The 25,205-nt window shown below is 48.5% G+C and overlaps 1 protein-coding gene across 1 annotated transcript in view; it reads left to right on the top strand.

Annotated features, from left to right (window-relative positions):
• The window catches only part of LOC115093644 (FAST kinase domain-containing protein 1, mitochondrial-like), a 128,008-nt gene that overhangs the window by 76,630 nt on the left and 26,173 nt on the right, over positions 1-25,205 (top strand). The window contains 5 exon segments of the mRNA XM_029605684.1: positions 163-291; positions 13,932-14,063; positions 14,447-14,560; positions 24,583-24,677; positions 24,680-24,726. Of these exon segments, the coding sequence (XP_029461544.1) occupies positions 163-291; positions 13,932-14,063; positions 14,447-14,560; positions 24,583-24,677; positions 24,680-24,726 (517 nt within the window).

Genomic DNA, 25,205 nt, shown 5'->3' with positions numbered 1-25,205 from the left:
TGAGGGCTGGAGTGGACACAGCTGCACGGAGCTGCACAGCTAGCAGATTGCCCGCTGATAGCTGCAGGGGCTTTAAATGAGATAGTGTGAAGAGTGTGGAAGCATTATAGTTGGTGCATACCTGAACAGGTTTTTTTTTCCTGATCATGCTTTTTTTCACAGCTTCCTTTGAGCCACATCTTCTCGTACTGCTGGGTTATGCTTTGGCTGTTGGAGAGTATTTCCCTGAGGACTTGATAAAGGCCATATTCAATGTTGATTTCCTCGCCAAGCTGGACACTCAGCTGGAAAGTATGTACTTACATTCTGTACCTTTCTGCTTTCTTATGTAGGTTTAGACAAAATTTTAGCTTTAAAGTTGTTCATACACAAACAACCTGGCACAAAGCAATTGAGATTACCCAGTTTCTCTGCAGTCAGATTAATGATGTTATTATATGTGTGAAATATTTTCCTTTTGAAAAGCTGTAGTAGTGTGATTTTACAATTATTTTCAAAATTGTAATAGGACTTGAAAAACATCCAATATTGTGAGATCACTTGAACATCTATCATTAAAAAAAATCTACTTTTATATGATCTATCATCATCTATTTATTTATTCTATTTTTATATTCTAACATAGTTCCATATCCAAGGCAGTTTACACCATTACATACATAATTGCATCATTCCTGTTCATACCCAGATCAGTTCAGAAAAGTGGGTTTTGCATCCTTACCAGCAGATGGAGGCAGAGAATAAAAACTTTTCAGGCACTGCTACATAACCAAGAGTGTCACCTGCAGTCCCTCAGTATTTCTGTGTCTCCAGCAGATGGTAGAGGTGCAAACCTGCAGTCTGAGAGAGTGTGAAAAAAAAAGAGATTGAAAAGCTCCCGGAGGTCTTAGGCATCTTCATGGGCCATCCCTCAGGTAGAGCCTGGTGAGCAGGGGGTTGGTGATCCCTGGCTGCCTCAGCCCGTGTCATCCAGAAGGGCCAAAAGCCAGGGATCCTGCCTCCCTCGATCTCTTTGAGGCCTTCTCTCCTTCTACAGCGGCCAGAGCAGGGAAGTATGCCCTTCTTTTTCTGGGGATACTCTTTAAGGTCGCTATTCCTTTAAAAAAAAAAAAATAAATAAGGAAGCAGACCAGTTGAGTGGTGCCCGTGAGTCGTGGCTTGCAGGAGGGAGAAGGATCGCAGAGTCTGGTAGCATCAGAGGTCCTGGGCTTTCAGTGGCAAGGACTCAGGCCTATTGTGTCAGGTCTGTGCAGTGCGGCTGATGCACAACCTCGTCACGTAGAGGCAATGGAAATTACATCGTGGCGCGGGACAGCTTGTAAGGTCTGCTGATCATGTCGGAGATGCCTCAATTTGGCAGCGCTGTGCACGGCTCGTGTCGCACAGGGGAGGGAAGCTCTAGTGAAGCAGAGTCATGCGGTCAACAGGCCTGGTGCCAGAAACTCCTGGGGGGGGGGGGGGGGGGCGGGATGCTGCAAGCACCTCGGTTTCTAAGGAGGCACATGGCAGAAGGCAAACAACTGCTGGAAAACTCAGAGATTCCCCTCCTCCTCTGTCTTCTGTGAGTCTGAATAATTATGAGTAATATGCTGGTGAAGGGAAACCTGAGGGGGACGAGTATTGTGACGAGCCCTCAGATATGGAGGAATTTTCCACAGATTTCGTTCTGCTCCTGCATAAGGCCTATTTGGCAAGGAAGAGAGCAGGGGGGAAGCGTCCCCTGGCAGGAAGGTTGCAGTGTCCCCCAAATAGGCCTAGAGTAGCTCCAAAAGAGGGATCCGGGAGTCTTTTGCATTGCTTGAGTCTGGGAGGGCGTCTCGGGAGATGAGAACAGTGGTCACAGATCTTGGGAGGACTTGGATGGACCAACCAGATACTGGGGGTGTCCTTGCACATGGTCCCGGGGATGATCCCATGGATAGTGATCCGGGTGCCAGCCCACAGGCTGATATGGACACGACAGATCTGGATGAAGTTCTGATTTCAGAGGGGGATGACCCAAGGGTTGTCCGGTTGTTCCTGAAGGATGAGTTGGGACTCCTCATTCCTCAGGTCCTGGAGGAGCTGTTGATTAAGGTTACCCAGGAGGACTCTGACAGCGAGGGCATGGACCCAGTATTGGATGGACTTTGGGAGCCACTGAAGGCTTTCCGTTGCCCAAGAAGATAAGGAAGTTAGTGAACCGGGAGTGGGATTCCCCAGAGGCTAGCTTGAAGGTTAGCAGGGCAATTACGAAATTGTACCTGCTGACTGAAGAGACCTTGGAGCTTTTGAGGCTACCTAAGGTAGATGCAGTGGTGTCAGCGGTCACTAAGAAGATAGCCATCCCCATTGTTGGTTTGGCTGTGCTGAAGGATGTTCAGGACCAAAAGCCGGAGATCCAATTAAAAAGGATGTTTGAGGTTTCAGCGTTGAGTCTCTAGGCGGCCATTTGTGGGAGCCTGATGCAAAGGGCCTGCTTGCATTGAGTGCGGAAGGCGCAGGAAGCATAGCATGCGGCAGCAGAAAATTCCAGACAGGCAGCCCAGTTGGAGGCCATGGTGGCCTATGTGGAAGATACGCTTTATGACTTGGTGTGCACTTCGGCCAGGAACATGGTTTCTACAGTGGCAGCTTGCAGGCTCCTGTGGTTGCTCAATTGAGTGGTGGATGTTTGGTCCAAGTTGCAATTGTGTAATCTTCCCTTTAAGGGAAAGCTGCTATTTGGAGAGGATTTGGAACAGCTGATTAAGCATTTAGAGAAGCCTAAGGGTAATAAGCTTCCTGAGGACAAGAAAGTTGTCAAAAAGACTTTTCCATTGCATTTTCATTTCCAAGACTTGGGGCATTTTCGGTCTGGCAAGGATGCGCCAGCCTCAGGGCAGAAGCAAACCTTTGCATAGCAGCAGTCCTTTCGGGGTGCCTGCAGGACTCTCAGGGAGAGTTTTGGTCAGGGGACCGGAGCCGGTAAGGCCTCAAAATGAAGTCAGGCCGGTCCACTCTTCCATGGAAGCAGTGGGGGAAAGATTAACCCTTTTCTTTGAGGAGTGGACCAAGATCATGTCAGACCAGTGGGTTCTACAGGTGGTAAGAGACAGTTACACCTTAGAATTTTCTCGTCTGCTGAGAGTGGCTTTTCTGGTGTCCCACTGTGTATCCTGAAGCAAGTGGGAGGCGGTCCAAGAGACATTGCTCCATCTGCAAGAGCTAGAGGCGATTGTACTGGTACCTTCAGTGGAGAGAGGAAAGGGCAGGTACTCCATTTATTTTGTGGTACCCAAGAAGACAGGCACATTCAGGCCTATTCTGGATCTTCAGAAGTTCAACATGGTGCTGCAGGTGCCATGCTTCTGGATGATTATAGTGGTGCGGAAAGGAGAATTTCTGGCATCCTTAGACCTGACAGAGGCATATCTGCATATACCCATAAGGTTGGAGCATCAGAAGTTTCTGCAGTTCATTGTGTTAGGGCAGCATTTTCAGTTTTGGGCTTCCCATTTGGGCTAGCGACTATGCTGCGGATGTTCATGAAAGTGATGGTAATTGTGGTAGCCCTGAGAAGGGAGGGGATTCTAGTTTATCCGTACCTGGATGATTGGCAAAGTCAAAGATGGATTGTGCTCAGGCAATGCACCGGATAATGAAAATGTTGTGCTCACTCGACTGGGTTATAAATTTGTCAAAGAATCATCTGGCACCAACCCAGTCTCTGGAGTATCTGGGAGCACTATTCGACACCCAGGTTGGCAAGGTGTTTCTAACCCCGGGGAGAGTTGTGACGTTTCAGGCGCAGATGCTTCATTTGTTATACCTTCTGATGCTCAGAGCCTGGGATTTTTACAAGTGCTGGGTTTAATGGCCTCTACTCTGGAAGTGGTTCTGTGGGCCAAAGAGCTTTACTGTCCCAGTGGGATCCATTGTCGGAGGGTTTTCAGCAATCATTACCGCTTCAGGGGGACTCCAGATCCAGTCTGTCCGGTGACATTCTCACTGCAATTTAGAGAAAGGGGTGAATCGAGTCTCCAGACTGAGTGGTGGTGACTATGGATGCCATCCTCAGTGGTTGGGGGGGAGTGGGGGCAGGGGCAGCCTGCCCAAGGTCTGTGGTTGCGAGTGGAAGCAACCTGGGCTTTCAGTTGTCTAGAAATGAGATCAGTGCGTAGAGTGCTGCTGTGTTTTCTCTCACAGGTTCGAGGGCGAGTGGTGAAAGTGTTCTCGGGCAATGCCACAACAGTTGCCTATATCAATCGTCAGGGCGGGACAAAGACAGAATAGCTCTCGAGGTCCAGGAGCTATTTGTTTGAGCAGAACAGTATCTGGAAGGGATAGTGGCTTTGCATGTAGCTGGAGTGGACAATCTGCAGGCGGATTATCTTGACAGGCAACAGTTGGATCCAAGGGAATGGGAGTTGTCGATGGCAGCCTTCAACCTGATTCGAAGCAGGTGGGGCAACCCATAGATGGATTTAATGGCAACTTGGAAAAATTACAAAGTGCCTCACATTTTCAGTCTCAGGAAAGAGGTCAGCACTGAGGGCTTGAATGCTCTGGTTCTTCCCTGGCCATCAAGGATCCTGCTATACATCTTTCCTCAAGGCCCCTGGTAGGGCATGTGTTGCGCATAGAGAGACATCCAGACAAGGTAGTACTGATAGTGCCAGAGTGGCCAATGTCGCTCATGGTTCATGAATCTGGTTTGGCTCACAGTAGACGGGCCTCTATGATTAGTTCATCTTCCAGATTTGCTGCATCAAGGCCCAGTCTCTTCGGATCTAGGGGGGGGTCTCTCTTGTCTCGTGGCTTGGCTTTTGAGAGGCGACGTTTGCGATTGAAGAGAATACTAGGAGTCTGTTATTAAAACTTTGCTTCAGGCTAGAAGACAGTTCACGTCAATGGCTTATGTCCAGGTGTGGAGAGGATTTGAGTCCTCTCCACACCTGGGGATGTGATCCTTTGCAAGTGGGTATTCCACACATCTTGGCATTTTTGCAACAAGGGCTGGCCTATAATTTGCTTCACATTCAAGTGGCGGCTTTGGGTTGTCTCAAGAGTAAGGTGCACAGGAGAGCCTTGGCCTCTCATCCAGACGTGGTGCGGTTTCTTAAGGGGCCAAACATTTGAAACCTCCAGTGCTCAGGTTGTGCCCATCGTGGACCTTCAGTTTTGTTCTGTGAGTGCTCTGTGAAAAGCTCTTTGAGCCAATGCAGAGAGAAACCCTGAAGCATCTTACCTTGAAAGTGGTCTTCCTGGTGGCAATTTGTTTGGCCAGGCGGATATTATAGCTGCAGGCTTTGTCCTGTCAGGAGCCTTTCCTGCGGATAATGGAGGATGGGGTGCCCTCATTTTTGTCAAAAGTCATTTCCTCTTTCCACCTTAACTAGATGGTGGAGCTTCTGGCCTTTCTGAACTGGGCTTTGGAGACATCACAGACTAGGAAGCTTCACTTGTTGGTTGTGAGATGGATTCTGTTACGCTATCTCAAGGTCACTAATGGCTTTCGGCATTCGGATCATTTGTTTGTCTTATTTGGTGGGGCAAAGAAAGGAAGCAAAGTGTCCAAAGCTACGATTGCTAGCTGGTTAAAGGAGGCTATTTTTCCTGGCCCATCAGTCATGGCATATAAATAATTCGATGTTCACCACACGGAAGAGGTCACAAAGGTGAAGTAATTTCAGAAAAAAATCTTTTATATAAAAAAATTTCCATAGGAGGAGGGGGACAGTTAATGATTATACCACCACACAACCATGGTGCGGAGACACCAACGAGTTTATATGAAACTTTCCTCCAATTCCTTTACATTTTTAATAAAGTTATTCACAAATAACACTTTAATCTACGCATACATTGAATATACAGCAGGTGTCAAAAAATTCTTATTTTAAACACTTTTTCTAAACAATTTATCATAAATTTACATTTAAGGATAAAAAACTTACATTATTCCAGCGATCGAGCAGCAGCTCATGATTTATTGGCTATCTTTGTAAGGGCCAGAAGGCTCCAGTAGGGTTGCGGGTGCATTTTACTAGGGCGCAGGCAGCCTTCTGGGCGGAATGTCAGTTGGTCTCTCCTCAGGAGATCTGTAGGGCGGCAACATGGTCTTCCCTTTATACTTCCACCCAACATTACCGATTGGATGTTAGGGCGCCGGACAAGACTACTTTTGGTTGGAGTGTGTTGTAAGCAGGTCTTTCGGGTGCCTGCCCAGTATAGGGGAGCTTGGGTACATCCCACTTGTTGGACTGGTCTGGGTATTAAAAGGAAAGGAAAATTGGTTCTTACTTGCTAATTTTCGTTCCTGTAATACCACAGGTCAGTCCAGAGACCCATCCTGCTATTGTCGCAAGACCTTTATGGACTCAGTCTGTAATTTTTCTGTGTATACATATTCAGAATCAGTAGAGTTACAATGGTTTTTCGGTTCACTTGTTTGATGAGAGGGTCTCTGGTTTAGGGAGACTCCAACCATGAGTTCTCTGTTCACCCTGGTTAGGGTAATTTGGTGTTTTCACTCTACTTGGCTTGGGTACAGTTCAATACCGAGGGACTGAAGGTGGCATTCTCGGTTATATAGCAGTGCCTAAAAAGTTTTTATTCTCTGCCTCCATCTGCTGGTAGGGATGCAAAACCCATTTGTCTGAACTGATCTGTGGTATTACAGGAAAGGAAAGTAGCAGGTAAGAACCAATATTCCTACAATAATTATACAATAAGACATTTTTTTTACTGTTCAGTTTCTAGTCTCTTGTCTTTCTGTGATACTCAGACTTTTTCAGCCTCCATAACATGTCAGATATTATCTAAGTACTATAAACAGAATTGGCTGCTGAGATCAGAAACCAGAGCCAGTGGCATTAAAACACACAGAATAGATCCACCCCAGGGGTAAGTGGAGCCAGGAGGGAAGCAGGCATCCGATTCCTGGCTTCCTCTGTGCATCTCAGGCCGGTTGATGCTAGGAGTGCTGCTGATGTTGCGTTACACCTCTCTATGTAACATCTATCTCATGCATATTCAACCCCGACTGGCTGAGGGTCCCCAGGACAATTAAATGAGTTAAAGTGGCATCCATCGCAGAGGTAATAGTGCACATGTTTTTGAGGTTTTGTGATGTAGGGCTATGTTAGTTCCTGTTTGAATGAAAGGTGCTACTTGAAACCAAATTAACAAATTCTGGCAACACAAATAGAAAACCAGCTTTTCCTGGCGTGTAGCCAGATGGACTCAGAACAAGTGGGTATAGTGTGCTTGTGCTAGCAGTTGGAGACGGATCTGACGTCAGCACGGGTACATATACCCCCACAGGAAGTGAAGCAACTCAGTAATTTCCGTCTCCAAAGCAGTTTGGAGCGCCTGCACGCTCGCTGAGCGTGTTTTCCAAATCTACTTTCTACTTTCCAAATTTCTCAGAAGACGAGCCCCGCACTCCTGCGGTGATACCCTCGGGTCCCTCCCCCAGTTGAGTTTCCCGGGGTGATTTCCGCGATCCCTCGGAGGTCTACGCCTCGGTGCGGTGGCCGAATCGCGGCAGGGATCTAGCCCCCAAGCGAGAAGGGCTCGGGCCTGGCTGAGAGGTGCCTCGGTCCCAGCGTGGACTTAGCACCGAGCAAGACGAGTTCGGCGGCTTAGAGGCAGCGGGTGCATTTCCTCAAGCGCGGCGGTGAAGGTATTTCCCCTCTCCCCCCGCAGCCGGAGACCGCCCGGGTTACAGCCGGGAAGCGTCGAGGATCAGGTAAGGCGTACATCTCTTACTTTTTGGTCTCCGGGGTACGAGGATCGGCGGTGTTGCCTGCATGTGGCATGCCGTGGAGGTCGCCATTTTGTCTGCCTTGTTCAGGTATTGAGCGCCCATGATAGGCGCCTGTTGATGGACGCACAACGCAGCATATATATTGCTAAGCGTATGTTCATACTGTATATTATTGAACGCATATTATTGAGCGCATATTGTATATTGTTGAGCGCATATTGTATATTATTAAGCGCATATTGTATATTGTTGAGTGCATATTGTATATTATTGAGCGCATATTGCTGACCGCATATTATTTATTTATTTATTTGGAAACTTTTATATACCGGTATTAGTGGGGACATCATACCGGTTCACATATTAACAAAAGATTTAGAAGTACATTTCAACAGGGGAGGCGAACTGGGCAGGGGGTTAACCTAGAGCAGTAGGGAAAATAGATTAAACAACAAGAAATCAACAAGAGGTCATAACAAGAAGACAACAATGTACATTGTGATTAGATTCCTTAATATAAGGAAAAGGGCGGTCACCTAGGGGATATGAGCAATAGAGGGAAGGGAGGGTCTATTCTGTGTAGGCTTGGTTGAACAGGAATTATTGAGCGCATATTGTATATTGAGCGCATATTGAGCGCATATTATTATTGTTGAGCGCATATTGCTGACGGCATATTATTGAGCGCATATTATTGGCAGCATAAGCGCCGGCGCCCTGCATTCGCAAGACGCGATGGAACATTTAAACGCCCCGGCGTCTCCAGCGGCAGCACCTCCTGATTCCAGCGTGAAAGCTCTCAGCCTCTGCTCAGCGTGCCAGCTTAGAGCCACGCAGAGAGAGGAGCCAGACTCCCTTTGTGCCCAATGTGAGGAGGCCGTGGGAGCCTCGGGCCAGGACCAGTCTCAACTGAGGTTTACCGACAGTTCCACAGGGGCCACCCCGGATCTAGCGGGCCGTCTCGAACAACCGGGAATCCTGGGGGACCTGGTACCCCGACGGCTAGAGACCGCTTCCATTTCCTGGGTGGATTTATTTAAGGGGATCCATGCCTTTGTACAGATGCAGTCAGCTTCCCGTCCAGGCCCTGCTGCCGCTCCGGCTGACCCTGCCCCTGGACCTTCTCGCCCTTATCACGGGCACCCGCATCCGGGCAGTCCGGCTCATGCGGATCCTGATGTCTCGGAGGACGAGTCCGAACCCCCCGAGGAGGGGGAACTTCCCTCTGGGATAGAGCCATACCGAACTATGAGGCGGTTCTTTCCCAAGGAAGATCTCTCCGACCTGATTTCTCAGTGCCTGACGGAGTTGGCTATTCCAGGCCCCAGTACCATGGAGGCATCCACGCAGAACCCCCTGCTGGAGGGTCTTCGTCCCACAGCCCGCCATTTCCCCTTCCTGCAAGCGGCGCAACAGCTGATCGATTTGGAGTGGAATGCGCCGGAGGCCTCATTCAAAGGGGGTCGGGCCCTGGCTGGCATGTACCCCCTGGACCCGGCAATCAAGGATATGCTGGCGTGCCCTAAGGTGGACGCCTTGGTTAGCGCTGTGGTCAAGCGCACTACCATTCCAGTGGAGGGGGGGGGGGGGGCGGCGGCCCTCAAGGAGGCTCATGACCAACGCCTGGACGCCATCCTGAAACAAACCTTTGAGGTGGCAGCCCTGTCTCTGCGAATCGCAACCTGCTGCACAGTGGTGACGCGTTCCTGTTTGTCACAGGTCAGGAACAATGCTCCGGCAGCGGACATGGAGTCAGCTCTCTCGTTCCTCACGGATGCCGCCTCCGACCTAGTCCGTACGACAGCCAAGGGGGTCTCATCCTCCGTAGCTGCCAGGAGGCAGCTCTGGATACGGAACTGGTCAGCCGACGCTCCTTCTAAGATACGTCTCACTAGAATGCCGTTCAAGGGGTCTCTTCTGTTCGGCAGCGACCTAGATAAACTGGCCAGCACATGGGGCGCCTCTCCAGTACCTCGACTGCCAGAAGACAGGTCCAAGAGGAACCAGCGCACCTTTCCAAGGCCCTCCAGAGGTAGAAGCTTCACTCCCTATAGGAGTCGCTACCAGGCACCTCGTCTTCCGGCCAGGAACCAGTCCTTTCGGACCAAGCAGCACAAGAGGGGAGCCGGCTCGGGTTCGGGTCCCGGCCGCACCCCACAATGAGAATCAGTCGATCCATCCGAGGGACGAAGCCATAGGGGGCAGGTTAACCCTCTTCTACCCCAGATGGGTCGAGATTACGTCGGACCAGTGGGTCCTCGCCATCATCCGAGAGGGGTATTATCTGGACTTCCATCACATCCCTCCGGACAGGTTTGTGGAATCTCCGTGTCCAATCCACAAGAAGGCAGCATTGGAAACTACCCTGGCGAGGCTCCTGTCCTTGAAAGCCATAATCCCAGTACCTGCATGGGAAATGGATTCTGGGCACTATTCCATTTATTTCATGGTACCCAAGAAAGAGGGCACTTTCCGGCCCGTATTGGACCTCAAGTCAGTCAACCGATACTTAAGGGTCCCGAGGTTTCGCATGGAAACTCTGAGCTCAGTCAAGACCGCAGTACAGCCAGGGGAATTCCTCACGGCCTTAGACTTGTCAGAAGCCTACCTGCATATCCCAATCCATCGGGACCATCAGCGCTACCTACGCTTCAAGGTTCTGGGACGACACTTCCAATTCCAGGCTTTGCCCTTCGGGTTAGCCACGGCGCCGCGGACCTTCACCAAGGTGATCGTAGCGGTGGCAGCGGTGCTCAGACAGGAAGGAATCCTTGTCCATCCCTACCTAGACGATTGGCTGATCAGGGCGAAATCCCGAGAAGAGAGCCATCGAGCAACCAACAGAGTAATCTCCCTGCTGGAAAGCCTGGGATGGGTAGTCAACCTAAACAAGAGCTGCCTACAGCCTTCCCAATCGCTGGAATACCTGGGAGTCCAGTTCGACACCCAGGCAGACAAAGTCAGCCTCACCACCAAGAGAAGGCTAAAACTCCAGACGCGTCTATGGTCCTTGATGGGAGCCAGCTGGCCCATAGCTTGGGACTATCTGCAGGTTCTCGGTCTCATGGCATCCACCCTGGAAGTGGTACCCTGGGCGCGGGCCCCTATGAGACCACTACAACGCTCCCTCCTCTCTCGATGGAGCCCACGCTTCCGGAATTACTCTGTGCATCTACCTCTACCAGCCAGACTGCGGACCCAGCTACGGTGGTGGTTGCAGTCCAACCACACAAGCAGGGGGTCGAAGATGTCCTCCCCCACGTGGACTCTGCTCACCACAGATGCCAGCCTGAGCGGATGGGGAGCACACTGCGAAGAGCTCACCGCCCAAGGGCGGTGGAACAGAGAAGAGTCGGGGTGGAACGTCAACCGTCTAGAGGCACAGGCAGTCTGATTAGCCTGCCTGCGATTTGCTCACAGACTGAGGAACAGAGCAGTCAGAGTGATGTCCGACAACGCCACCACGGTGGCATACATCAACCGACAGGGCGGAACCAGAAGCCAACAGGTGTCCCTAGAGATAGCCCCGCTGATGGCTTGGGCAGAGGCGAATCTCCAGGACATCTCTGCCGTCCACATTGCCGGAAGGGACAACACCGCGGCAGACTTCCTCAGCAGGGAAAGCCTAAATCCGGGAGAATGGCAGCTGTCCCCCACAGCCTTCCAGATGATTGTGGATCAGTGGGGGACTCCGGACATGGACCTATTAGCGGACAGGTCCAATGCTCAAGTACCCAGATACTTCAGCCGCAAGCGAGATCCGTTCTCTCACGGGATCGACGCCCTGGTTCAGCCATGGCCTCCAGGGACACTGCTATACGCCTTTCCTCCGTGGCCCCTGCTGGGCGCCCTTATACACAAGATTCAGAGGCACAGAGGCCTAGTTCTTCTAGTGGCACCAGACTGGCCAAGAAGACCCTGGTACGCGGACATGAGAAGACTACTGACAGGGGAGCCCCTTCCCCTGCCTCCTCTCAGGGACCTGCTTCGTCAAGGTCCCATCCTCCACGAGGATCCGGCTCAATTCTCTCTTACGGTCTGGCCATTGAGAGGGCTAGACTGAAGAAAAGAGGTTACTCGGAGCAGGTGATAGATACACTCCTCCGAGCTCGCAAGTTTTCCACATCCCTCACTTACATAAGGATCTGGAGAGTATTTGAAGCTGGTGCGACACTCATGGCACCAATCCACATGCAACCACAATCCCTATTGTTCTGGATTTCCTGCAGGATGGGCTTCAGAAAGGTCTCTCCCTCAGCTCCATCAAGGTTCAGGTGGCTGCGCTGTCTTGCTACGGGCCCAGGAGGGATGGCAAGACCATTGCCACGCACCCGGATGTTTCCCGCTTCCTGAAAGGAGTCAAGCACATTCGTCCGCCACTGAAGTGGCCAGTGCCCCTGTGGAACCTCAACATAGTTTTGGATTTCCTCGCGGGAGCCACCTTCAGACCCCTCCGGGGCCTGTCTCTCCATTCTCTAACTTTGAAGATGGTGTTCTTGCTGGCCGTGTGTTCAGCACGCCGCATCTCGGAGCTACAAGCACTGTCCTGCCGTGATCCCTTTCTCAGAATCACTCCAGAGGCTATCCATCTTCGCACGGTTCCCTCCTTTTTACCTAAAGTAGTCTCACAATTTCACCTCAACCAAACCATATCCTTGCCAACCACGGCAGGTTTGAAGAAATCAGAAGAAGGGCGTTTGCTACGTCATCTCGACATCGGCAGATTGCTGCCCAGATACCTGGAAATGACAGAAGCAGTACGAAAGACGGACCATCTGTTCGTCCTTCACAGCGGGAAGAAACAAGGAGAAGCGGCCTCACAGCCCACCATCGCCCGCTGGATCAAAGAAGTTATCAGAGCGGCCTACGTAGAGGCCGGGAAGTCACCACCTCTGCAGGTCAAGGCTCATTCCACCAGAGCGCAGGCGGCCTCTTGGGCAGAATCTAGGATGCTGTCGCCCGCGGAGATATGTAAGGCGGCGACATGGTCCTCCCTCCATACCCTTTCCAGATTTTACCGTCTGGATGTCCAGGCCAGGGAGGACACAGCATTTGCGAGGGCAGTCCTACGCGGTCCTCAGGCAGCCTCCCGCCCAGTCCGGGAGTAGCTTTTGTACATCCCACTTGTTCTGAGTCCATCTGGCTACACGCCAGGAAATGTTGAGATTACTTACCTGATAATCTCCTTTTCCTTAGTGTAGACAGATGGACTCAGCATCCCGCCCGGCTGCCGGTATACATGGGTTTCACCGATTCAAGGTAAGCCATGTCATTTTCTTACATAAGAGCGTCCACTCTACCAGGTGTCGACACCTCACGGTTGGAAGCGCTGGCGGTCTCCAGCTACTATCAATCGGTCAGGGGAATCCTGTTTCACTAATTCATTGATCGTCAGTACACATATATCCATAACAGCTTTTGCAAGGAAGATTACTGAGTTGCTTCACTTCCTGTGGGGGTATATGTACCCGTGCTGACGTCAGATCCGTCTCCAACTGCTAGCACGAGCACACTATACCCACTTGTTCTGAGTCCATCTGTCTACACTAAGGAAAAGGAGATTATCAGGTAAGTAATATCAACGTTTGCCTATACTACCATATTGAACTTGATGGAAGTGTGGAACAAGTGGTGTGGATCCTTCACAGTGGTGAAGTGAGAGTACCAGGGTACAGCGGTAGGAAGGGAACATGGGTGGACTTAGAGGGACCTTTTGTATTTATATCTGCTGCCATATTTCATGGAATTGCAATGAAAACCAAAAAGAAATTGTTAGATTTTAGAATTGGCTTTATTGCTGTTCACTAATGGGAAGCACCTATTGCCTTTGTTGTTGCTCTCCATCCATACACAGGTATTAGGAGTGGGAGGGGCCCGCTCCATAGATGAATTTGGCAGAGATTTGGTAGGCGTCTCTCTTGGAGGTTCCAGCTCTCCTAACAAGTTTAATTTAAGCCATCTTCTGAGAACGCCCCTGTTAGATGATCGGGGAGAGCAGGGCTGTGCTTGAATTTGCAGGTGTGGGAAAACATTCTTACACCACGTTCCAAGTGTGCATTTTGGGGTTTTTCACCCCCCACCAATGTGTTTAGATCATTTGATCATAGTGGTTGCATTAGCATATCTTTATAAAGTGAGTGAAATACTATATAGCAGATTTATTGTGCAGGACATTGTAACATCCTTGTTTCAAATGCAGCCCTGTCTGCAGCTTTGAGTATGAGAATCCGACTCCGACTGATGGAACTGAACAGAGCGGTGTGCCTGGAGTGTCCACAGTTTCAGGTTCCTTGGTTTCATGATCGTTACTGCCAGCAGTTACAGCGCAGAGGTCAGTAAAACATAAAAGATTAGCTGCACAAAGGCTGTAGCACCATAAAAAAGAGTGTTGATGTAAAAGGAGAAATGGGTGTTTAGAAAGCACTAAAGGAAACTGTATCATTGGATCTGTTGTGTGATATGACTTTCAGAACTGTTGTGGGTTTTTTAGGACACTTCCTGAATTAATGTTTTTTAAACATAAATGGAAAGCAGTTGTGCAGGAGGATAATGAGAGCAAATGACTTAATATTCACTGGCATTGCCTTTGGGAAAGCTGTAACATTTCACTCATATCGTCGGCACTTCTTTCTTTTTTTTTTTTTTTTAAATTTCCTATGATATTCTTCTGTTTTGACTGACATGTCTGACCCTGTCCTTTTTTTGTGTCTATAGGTAATGGGTGTGTGAGCACAGTACAGCAACAGATTCACCAAATGCTGGGAGAAATACTGGGTGGGATCAGTTATGTCAAAATCTCTGTTCTGACCCCTTATTACTATGCAGTAGGTGAGATGTGAGAAATGCTGTTTGATATCTGACTTCTGGCTAACCTTATTGTAATATATATGCACATTTTATTGGAATCTCAAACCACTGTTTCCCCCTCCCTTCAGGACACCTATTTCAGGAAGGAAGGTAAGTCCAGGACACACATTTCCACTTGGCAGAGTTCAGCAGACTCTCTTTGATCATTATTTAGTACAAAACATAATTTCCTAGCTTGTAGCCAGATGGACTCAGGACCAGTGGGTTATGTGCTCTTCTGCTAGCAGATGGGAGACCGTCGGATTTCAAAGCTGACGTCGCCCTGGATATACCCCAGCAGTAACCTCAGCTCTTCAGTGTCTCTCCATCTCCTAGCAGATGCGGACACTATCCCACACACTAGCATAGTGTTAGGAAATTACAGCAAGAAGACAAAATTTACCTTAAGAAGAGGAGCCCTGCTCTCCTGCGGTGATACCCAAGGGTCCCTCCCCCAGTTGAGAATTCCTGAGGTGATTTCAATATCCCTCAGAGATGAGCCTTGGTCCAGTAGCCGGTAACCCCGTTGTGGACTTAGCCCCTAGAGCAGCTGAAAGGCAGCGGGTGCACATCAGAGCGCGGTGGTGAAGGTAAAGCCCTCTCTCCCCCGCAGCTGGAGACCATCCTGGCATGCGATCGGTAAGCGCCAAGACCAGGTAAGAGGAAAACTTTAAGGACATAAGAACATAATAAATTGCCATGCTGGGTCAGACCAAGGGTCCATCAAGCCCAGCATCCTGTTTCCAACAGAAGCCAAACCTGGCAATTACCCAAACACCAAGAAGATCCCATGCTACTGATGCAATTAATACCAGTGGCTATTCCCTAAGTAAACTTGATTAATAGCAGTTAATGGACTTCTCCTCCAAGAACTTATCCAAACCTTTTTTGAACCCAGCTACACTAACTGCACTAACCATATCCTCTGGCAACAAATTCCAGAGCTGTGTTAGCTTAACTTGCTAACTTCATGGAATGCCCCCCTGGTCTTTCTATTATCTGAAAGTGTAAATAACCGATTCATATCTACTCGTTCAAGACTTCTCATGATCTTAAAGACCTCTATCATATCCCCCCTCAGCCGTCTCTTCTCCAAGCTGAACAGTCCTAACCTCTTCAGCCTTTCCTCATAGGGGAGCTGTTCCATCCCCTTTATCATTTTGGTTGCCCTTCTCTGTACCTTCTCCTACGCAACTATATCTTTTTTGAGATGCGGCGACCAGAATTGTACACATTATTCAAGGTGCGGTCTCACCATGGAGCGATACAGAAACATTATGACATTTTACGTTTTATTAACCATTCCCTTCCTAATAATTCCTAACATTCTATTTGCTTTTTTGACTGCTGCAGCACACTGAGCTGATGATTTTAAAGTATTATCCACTTTGATGCTTAGATCTTTTTCCTGGGTGGTAGCTCCTAATATGGAACCTAACATGGTGTAACTACAGCAAAGGTTATTTTTCCCTATGTGCAATGCCTTGCGCTTGTCCACATTAAATTTCATCTGCCATTTGGATGCCCAATCTTCCAGTTTTGCAAGGTCCTCCTGTAATGTATCACAGTCCGCTTGTGATTTAACTACTCTGAATAACTTTGTATTGTCCGCAAATTTGATAACCTCACTTGTCGTATTCCTTTCCAGATCATTTATATATATATTGAAAAGCACCGGTCCAAGTACAGATCCCTGAGGCACGCCACTCTTTACCCTTTTCACTGAGAAAATTGACCATTGAATCCTACTCTCCTTTTCCTGTCTTTTAACCAGTTTGTAATCCACGTAAGGGCATCGCCTTCTATCCCATGACTTTTTAGTTTTCTTCGAAGCCTCTCATGAGGGACTTTGTCAAACTTTAAACTAAGGTCTCCAGTCTCTGGGGGCTCGGAGTGCTGTCCGATTCCTAAGTTCACCCGGCGAGGTAAAAGGGAGCACGGATTGGGTTGAGCAGCCATGGTTGGGCTAGGCCCTGGTCCGGTGCAGGGGGTCCGAACACGTGGAGACCCTCGGGGGGGGGGGCGCCATCTTAGGCGTGGGGGTGTCGGCGCCATCTTCCCTTCTCGCCTGGTGGTATGCGCAGGGCAGGCTGGTTGGTCAATGCTCCCAACTTGTGCGCCTTCAACGTAGATGCGCGCACAGCTGCACGCACTACCGCACGCGTAACTACACACACAGCCGTGCTTATAGCTACACGCATGCATTGTGCTCATGCGCATAACTATGGGCACACTGTGCATAACTACTCGCACACTGCCAGTGCCATTGTCTCTATGTTCCTAGACATAGAGACAATGGCACCGGCATCCAGGAAGCCCAGATTGCACTCTCTTTGCACAATCTGCCACATCAGAGCCGCACTGCCTGAACTGGAGTCCCGCCTGTGTCATCACTGCGAAGAAGCCCAGGGGGGACCAAAGCCTGGTCCCTCAGTTTCTGAGGATGGGTCCAGAGCTGCTACATACGATAGCACCCCGGATCTATGCAACTCCGAAATGGCTTCTCCACAAGAGGGCACCTCAGGGGCCCCTACTCCGACTCCCCCTGGGATTAACATTGACCCAGGGACCTTCTCCTGGTTAAAGTTTTTCCAAGGGCTGCAAGCCTTCATTCAGGAGCAATTCGCCCCGGCTGCGACCTGGGTTCAATCCCTGCCGGAAGCACAAGACCCTCCCGGCCCAGCTCAGATGCCTCGAGACATCCCTCGCCTAACCAAGAATTTCCCGATTGGGACCGGTCACCTCTGATGATAATGATGGTTGCTCCCTGGAAGAAGGAGAAATCCCTCCAGGCCTGGAACCATACAGAACCATGCTTTGCTTCTTCCACAGGGATGAATTACCAGCCCTTGTTTCCCAGACTCTGGGTATTCCAGGCACGGATCCTATGGCGGAACCAAAGAAGAGCCCCATCTTGGTGTCCTTTCGTAAGGCCTCATGCTATTTCCCAATGATGGAAGCCATCCAGGAACTGATTGACCTGGAGTGGGTGCCCCAGAGGCCAGCTTTAAAGGAGGTCGGGCCTTGGAAGCCTTGTACCCTCTGGAACCAGCGACCAAGGAACCACCTGCGTTTTCCAAAAATGGACGCCATGGTCTGTGCCGTCTCAAAGCGAACAGCCATTCCCATTGAGGGAGGGGCTGCATTGAAGGATACTCAGGATAGATGATTAGAATCCATCCTTAAGCAGGCCTTCGACGCAACAGCAATGACACTACAGATTGCTTCCTGCTGCGCACTGGTGGCATGTTCCTGTTTGCTCCTCTTGAGAGAGGCAAACAACTCAGGAACATATACCGGTGAAATGATGGAACCTGCAGCAGCCTTTCTGATGGATGCAAGCTCAGATCTGGTGTGTACCCTCAGCCAGAGGAGTAGCCTCGGTAGTGGTGGCCAGAAGACAGTTATGGTTGCGGAATTGGTCTGCTGATGCGACCTCTAAAGCAAATCTCACAAGGATGCTCTTTAAAGGATCTCTCTTATTCGGAAGCGAATTGGAGAAGTTAGCCAGCAAGTGGGGCGAATCTCCAGTGCCTCGGCTACCAGAGGACAGGGGTAAAAAATCCCAGCGCCCCTCCCCCAGAAGAACTAGGGGCAGAGGCTCTCAACACTTTCACCCCTCGCCAGTTCCAGGTACCTCATCCCTCAGGAAGGTCTCAGCTCTTTCGGAACCGACAAACCAAGAAAGGGACAGGCTCCGGCCATACTCCCCAATGAGAATGGGATGACCCATCCACAGGAAGAGAAAATAGGGGGTCAACTTTTCCTCTTCTATCAAAGATGGGTCGAGATCACGTCGGATAAGTGGGTACTAAACATCATTCGAGAAGGTTACTCTCTGGAGTTCTGTAGTATCCCTCGGGACAAATTTATGATGTCACCCTGCTACTCCCACACCAAGAGACTGACAGTGGAAGCCACTCTGACAAGACTACTCAGTCTGAAGGCAATAACTCCGGTTCCTACGCCCCAAGAAAATACAGGGTGCTATTCCATCTATTTTATCGTCCCCAAGAAAGAAGGATCATTCTGACCCATCTTGGATCTCAAGAACATCAACCATCATCTGCGGATACTATACTTCCTCATGGAGAATCTTCGCTCCGTAATAATGGCAGTATAACCAGGAGAGTCCCTAACCTCCCTGGACCTCTCCGAAGCCTACCTTCACATTCCAGTCCATCAAGATCACCAGCATTTTCTACACTTTGCGATACTGGGTCACCATTACCAGTTCCAAGCGCTACCCTTTGGCCTAGCAACCGCCCCCAGAACATTTTCCAAAATTATGGTGGTCGTGGCAGCAACACTGAGGAAAGATGGGATCTTGGTACATCCTTACTTGGATGACTGGCTGATCAGGGCAGAGTTTTCATAAGAGAGCCAGCATATGACCAGCAGAGTTGAGAACCTACTGCAGGCTCTCGGTTGGGTCGTGAACACGGTCAAAAGCAGTCTGCAGTCCTCTTAATTTCTAGAGTACCTGGGGGCCTGTTTCGACACCAAACAGAACAAAGTCTTCCTCCCTCCCCCGAGGAGAAGGAAGCTGATGGAACAATTACGACGATTGATGACCAATGTATGCCCCAAGATATGGGACTGTCTTCAAGTCCTCAGGCTCATGGCATCAACCCTGGAGGTCGTTCCATGGGCAAAGGCTCACATGCGACCACGTCAGTGCTCCTTACTGTCACGCTGGAACCACTATCCCAGGACTACTCAATTCGCCTCCAGCTACCAGCAGAGGTACGTTCTCAGCTTCAGTGGTGGTTACAGGAAGACTGCCTAAGCAGAGGAGTAAGCCTGTCACCACTGAACTGGATCGTGCTCACCACGGATGCGAGCCTACGAGGGTGGGGAGCCCACTGTCAGGAACTGACGGCCCAGGGACAATGGAGCAAGGAAGAGGTGGGATGGAATATAAACTGTCTGGAAGCTCGAGCGGTCAGACTTGTGTGCCTATGATTCAGCCACAGACTCCGAGGCAAAGCGATTTGAGTAATGTCTGACAAGGCTACAACGGTGGCCTACATCAACTGCCAGGGAGGAACCAGGAGCCAGCAGGTGTCTCTGGAGATAGACCCTCTCATGGCACGGGTGGAGATAAACCTACAAGGGATCTCAGCCTCCCACATCGCAGGAAAAGACAACATCTCAGCAGACTTCCTCAGCAGAGAGAGCCTGGACCCGGGGGAATGAACGCTGTCGACCACAGCCTTCCAACTGATAGTAAATCGCTGGGGCCTCCCAGCCATGGACCTACTGGCCACCTCTCTCAGAGCCCAAGTCCCCAGGTTCTTCAGCCGCAGACGAGAGTCACACTCCCAAGTGATCGATGCTCTCGTCCAGACCTGGCCAGAGGAAGACTTACTGTATGCCTTCCCCCCATGACCACTACTGGGCAAGGTCATCCGCAAGATAGAACACCACAGGGGACTAGTTCTCCTAGTGGCCTCGGATTGTCCAAGATGCCCATGGTATGCAGACATGCAAAGACTCCTTGCGGGGAGCCCTCTGCCTACCTCCACACAGGGACCTTCTCCAGCAGGGCCCGATTCTTCACAAAGATCCATCTCAATTCTCTCTTACGGTCTGGCCCTTGAGAGGACTCGACTGAAGAAGCACGGTTACTTGAAAACCGTGATTGACACCCTGCTCCGCACACGCTCAAGTTCTCAACATCTCTGGCATAAATACGGATCTGGAGAATATTTGAAGCCTGGTGCGAGGACTGCGGGATACTCCCGCGGATGGCCAAGATCCCCCATGATTCTGGAGTTCCTACAGGACAGTATGAAGAAGAGGTTGTCACTCAACTCCCTCAAGGTCCAAGTAGCAGCCCTCTCCTGCTTCAGAGCCAAAGTGAACAGAATCCATCTATCAGCTCATCCGGATTTGACCTGTTTCCTAAAAGGGGTTAAGTAACTTCGGCCACCCCTATGGAACCTCAATCTGGTATTAGTCTTCCTAGCGGGGGCTTCCTTCAGACCAACGCGCGGTCTGTCACTATGCCTCTTAACATTGAAGACGGTATTCCTGGTGGCAATAGGTTCAGCTCGTCGCATCTCCGAACTACAGGCACTATCCTGTCGGGAACCGTTCCTTAGGTTCACTCCTGGAACCCTCCTTCCCTCCTTCGTCCCCTCCTTCCTACTGAAAATGGTTTCCGATGGCCATCTTTGCCATCTAAATATCGGCAGACTTCTGGTGCGATACCTGGAAAGATCGGAACCGGTGCGCAAAACGGATCGCTTGTTCATTCTCCACAGCGGGAAGAATCAAGGAGAAGCGGCTTCGCAGGCGGCCATAGCTCGCTGGATCAAGGAAGAAATCAAGGTGGCCTACATAGAGGCAGGAAAACCCTTACCCCTACAGGTTAAGGCTCATTCTATTAGGGCCCAGGTAGTATCTTGGGCAGAAACCAAGCTGCTGTACCAGTCGAGATCTGTCAGGCGGCGACGTGGTCCTCCCTACACACTTCTCCAGGTTCTACCGCCTGGATGTTCAGGCCCGAGAAGACGCAGCCTTCACAAGGGCAGTACTAAGTGGGCCACGGGCAGCCTTCCGCCCTGTCTGGGAGTAGCTTTTGTACATCCCACTGGTCCTGAGTCCATCTGGCTACACACTAGGAAATGGAGAAATTGCTTACTTGATAATTTCGTTTTCCTTAGTGTAGACAGATGGACTCAGCATTCCACCCACCGCTGCCCCAGAGATGGAGAACGTCGGGAAGTGGACCTCGAGATTAAGCAAATATGGGTAAGTTGTTGCCTACTCCTAGTTCAAGACACCTGCAGTTTGTCCGGTGTTGGTGTAATTGGTTGAGTGTACTGGCGGTCTCCAGTTTTTTTAAATCAGTTGAATCAAGGTTAATCAGTTTTAATCAAGTTATTTAAGCAAATATATATCCACAATGGCTTTTCAAAGAGAATACTGAAGAGCTGAGCTCACTGCAGGGGTATATCTAGGATGACGTCAGTTTTGAAATCTGACTCAGTCTCCCATCTGCTAGCAGAAAGAGCACATAACCCACTGGTCTGAGTCCATCTATCTACACTGAGGAAAACGAAATTATCAGGTAAGTAATTTCTTCATTGACCGATTTTCATGATTTGTATGTAATCCAATTTCTACCTCAAGTTAGGATTAGGGGGCACATATGGGAGCTGCTGGGCTAACATACAACCCACCGGGGCTCCCTGAGTTCCTCCGGCAGGGGAGGAAGACTTGCTTTTTGGCCTTTGAGATGCTCTTTGGACATCCAAGAACAAAAATTCATCCACTCCAATTTGAGTTGCTTCAAAATTAAAGTTTATTTGAAACATGTGATGAGGCAATGATCCAGTTAATTCCTCTATGTTTACTTCCAGAGCAAAATACCAGTCACATATACATATATTTATATAGATTATAGAGAGACATAGATTATATATATATGTATGTATATGTGTGTGTGTATGTGTGTGTATATATATATATATATATATATATATATATATATATATATATATATTCAGTTCATAAGCAAGCAGGGACTACCTCTGATTTCCCTTTTATTATCTAATTCAGCTTGATGATTTTTTCCTTTTCTTTTGAAATCCTCTGAGATACAGGGTAGATCCCCCCTACACCAGAGAGTTCCTGACTCTAATGACTCTCCTCTTGAGACTTTATTCCAATTGACACTGGTAGAAGACTCTGCTACTACTCTCCCAGGTGCAGAACGTCTTAAGCTGCAAAACACACACTTCCTGGAGCTTGGATGACTCCTAATTGTGTTTCCATTTCTTTTTAAACATACAAACTCTAGCATGACTCCCCAAAGAGCAAGGAACCAGGAATAAGTTTTCTCTCAATAGGAATCTTAACCAGAATCCAGCTTAAACACGCTTGCAGCTGCTCCATGCATTTACTCCCCCTCGGGGAATCCAGGGACTCCGAGCACTAGCTCCTATCCCGGAGAGACCAAAAACATCTGAGCTCCTCAGCTATATTTAACCTACCAAACCCTTAGACCCCCTTCCATTGGGGAGTGTCTCTGACCAATACCTCCACCTTCCCTCTGACCTCAAAGCTAAGTGTCTGTGGAGCCACCTGCATCACTTGCAAAGGATCCTTACATCCCTTTACATGTGCACGTTTGATTGCCATTAAACATCCCATTGCATCTAGTCTACCAAATATATTTTAAAGGTCCGAATCTGACTTACTGTTGCCCTGCATGCTGTGGGCTGATGGAGCTGACAGAGCTTGGGCTTGCCACGGGCATGACACACACTTGCTTCAAAGGAGATAGGGATGACTGCTGCTGATGCTGTGACTGAACCTGACCGTCTCGAAAGAAAGTTTCCTCCAGCCCTAGGCCAGCAAGAGCAGTGCTGTCATCTGGGGAATGCAGGTTAGAAAATGGTGCAAATGGGGGGGAAACTACATTTATTACAACTTTACTATTATATTTGCTAAATGAAACAGCATGAAGCTTAAAAAAATGCAGTTTTAATACTACTATTGTACTTAAGTTTTTCATCAAATTTTATTATTTATGCAAATTCTCATTGAGGTTTCCCCACAAGCTGCCTGCAAAGTTTAAACAGAAACTATTGCACAGCCCAAGTTTTTCTCAAAGGTTTCAACTGTAGCAGAAAACCTTTTGTAGATAACTCTTGAACCATAAAGCGGTGTGTCCTCCCGCCCGGTTGCAATAAGGGACGCTCTTAAGCATGTCCCTGGGAACTGTATTGTGATGCCACACGGGTGATCCGCCCTAGATCGGTGCAGTTCCTGAGGTCCTCTCTCTGGATCCCAGCACAGAATGAATTGATTGATGTGGGTTAGAAGAGAAAATGTGAGCTCCAAGAAAGATGAGACGCACATATTTTTTTCAATTATATCTTTATTAATTTTTCAGTATATTACAAAAGAAAATAAGGCAAACAGGGTAAACAGCAAAAATAATTTCAAAACAGGCAATACAACTTTATAAAGGAATCAGTATCTGTATAATCCTGGTTCCAATAATCATGGGGGAGAAGGAAAGAAGTGAATTTATCAAGAAAGAAAAAACCACAATAAGGAGGAAAGGAGTCAAATCAATTCTAATTAATAGGTCACCTTAATTTATAATAAGCTAAGAAGAATTATGACGTTGAGTAGCATTATCTGATATAAAAGTCTCCAAATGTAAAGGGTCAGTATACACACATTTTTTTGCCTGAAAAGTTACAAATCATCTGCAAAGAAATTAGAGACCACATAAGAACATAAGAAATTGCCATGCTGGGTCAGACCAAGGGTCCATCAAGCCCAGGCATTCTGTATCTAACAGAGGCCAAACCAGGCCACAAGAACCTGGCAATTATCCAAACACTAAGAAGATCCCATGTTACTGATGCAATTATAGCCGTGGCTATTCCTAAGTAAACTTGATTAATAGCCGTTAATGGACTTCTCCTCCAAGAACTTATCCAAACCTTTTTTGAACCCAGCTTACACTAACTGCACTAACCACATCCTCTGGCAACAATTCCAGAGCTTTATTGTGCGGTTGAGTGAAAAAGAATTTTCTCCGATTAGTCCTTATATGTGCTACTTGCTAAGTTCATGGAATGCCCCTAGTCCTTCTATTATTCGAAAGTGTAAATAACCGAGTCACATCTACTCGTTCAAGACCTCTCATGATCTTAAAGACCTCTATCATATCCCCCCTCAGCTGTCTCTTCTCCAAGCTGAACAGCCCTAATCTCTTCAGCCTTTCCTCATAGGGGAACTGTTCCATCCCCTTTATCATTTTGGTTGCCCTTCTCTGTACCTTCTCCATTGCAATTATATCTTTTTTGAGATGCGGCGACCAGAATTGTACACAGTATTCAAGGTGTGGTCTCACCATGGAGCGATATAGAGGCATTATGACCTTTTCCGTTTTATTAACATATTTAAAATAACTTTGACTCGAAAATGACTCCCGCTTTTTGTTTTTGGAACTAAATGTTCCTGTTTTCTTGCAGACTTTGAATGTATTCTGCATAAGAACAAGAAGCCTCTCTTGTATCTGGACCAGAATATACTTTTGGACTGATTTAGCAAAAGTGCATTGGGGAACCTGAGAATCAGCCAGTGGAGAGAAAAGGTCTCCCACCAGGCGCTCGGAGGTTAGTTCTCTCTTAAATGGTTTTTGACTGCACTTGATGAAATTGACATATTATTCTGTGTTGCATAGTTTGTCTAGAAAATATTTTTCATCTCCTTGATAATGCCCCTGGTGAGAGGCTAACATCACCTAGAAAAGGTCCTGCATCCAGTGTATGTAGGAGAGGATCTAACGCGTTTTATTTATTTAAAATATTTGTACCCACCCTTCCATAGTTCAGGGCGGGGTTCATAAAATATTCACAATAACAGGATGCATACGGAAGCAATAAAATACATCCGGTTCTTAAAAATGGTCAAATGAGGTCATGATAAGCAAGTTGAAAAAGGTGAGCCTTAAGTGCTTTCTTGAACAATTTTGACTCTTTTGAACGTAACTCGATCCATTCAATTCATGTATTTCTAGAATAAACTTAAAGCTGATTGCATAGTTTAAGATATCCTCAAACAAACAGTACAAGTCGCTGAATGTCATCAGAAA

This window comes from Rhinatrema bivittatum, chromosome 6 (genome assembly GCF_901001135.1).
Source record: "Rhinatrema bivittatum chromosome 6, aRhiBiv1.1, whole genome shotgun sequence".
In the NCBI taxonomy this organism is placed as follows: Eukaryota; Metazoa; Chordata; class Amphibia; order Gymnophiona; family Rhinatrematidae; genus Rhinatrema; species Rhinatrema bivittatum.
This window is presented reverse-complemented; position numbering and strand designations above follow the sequence as displayed.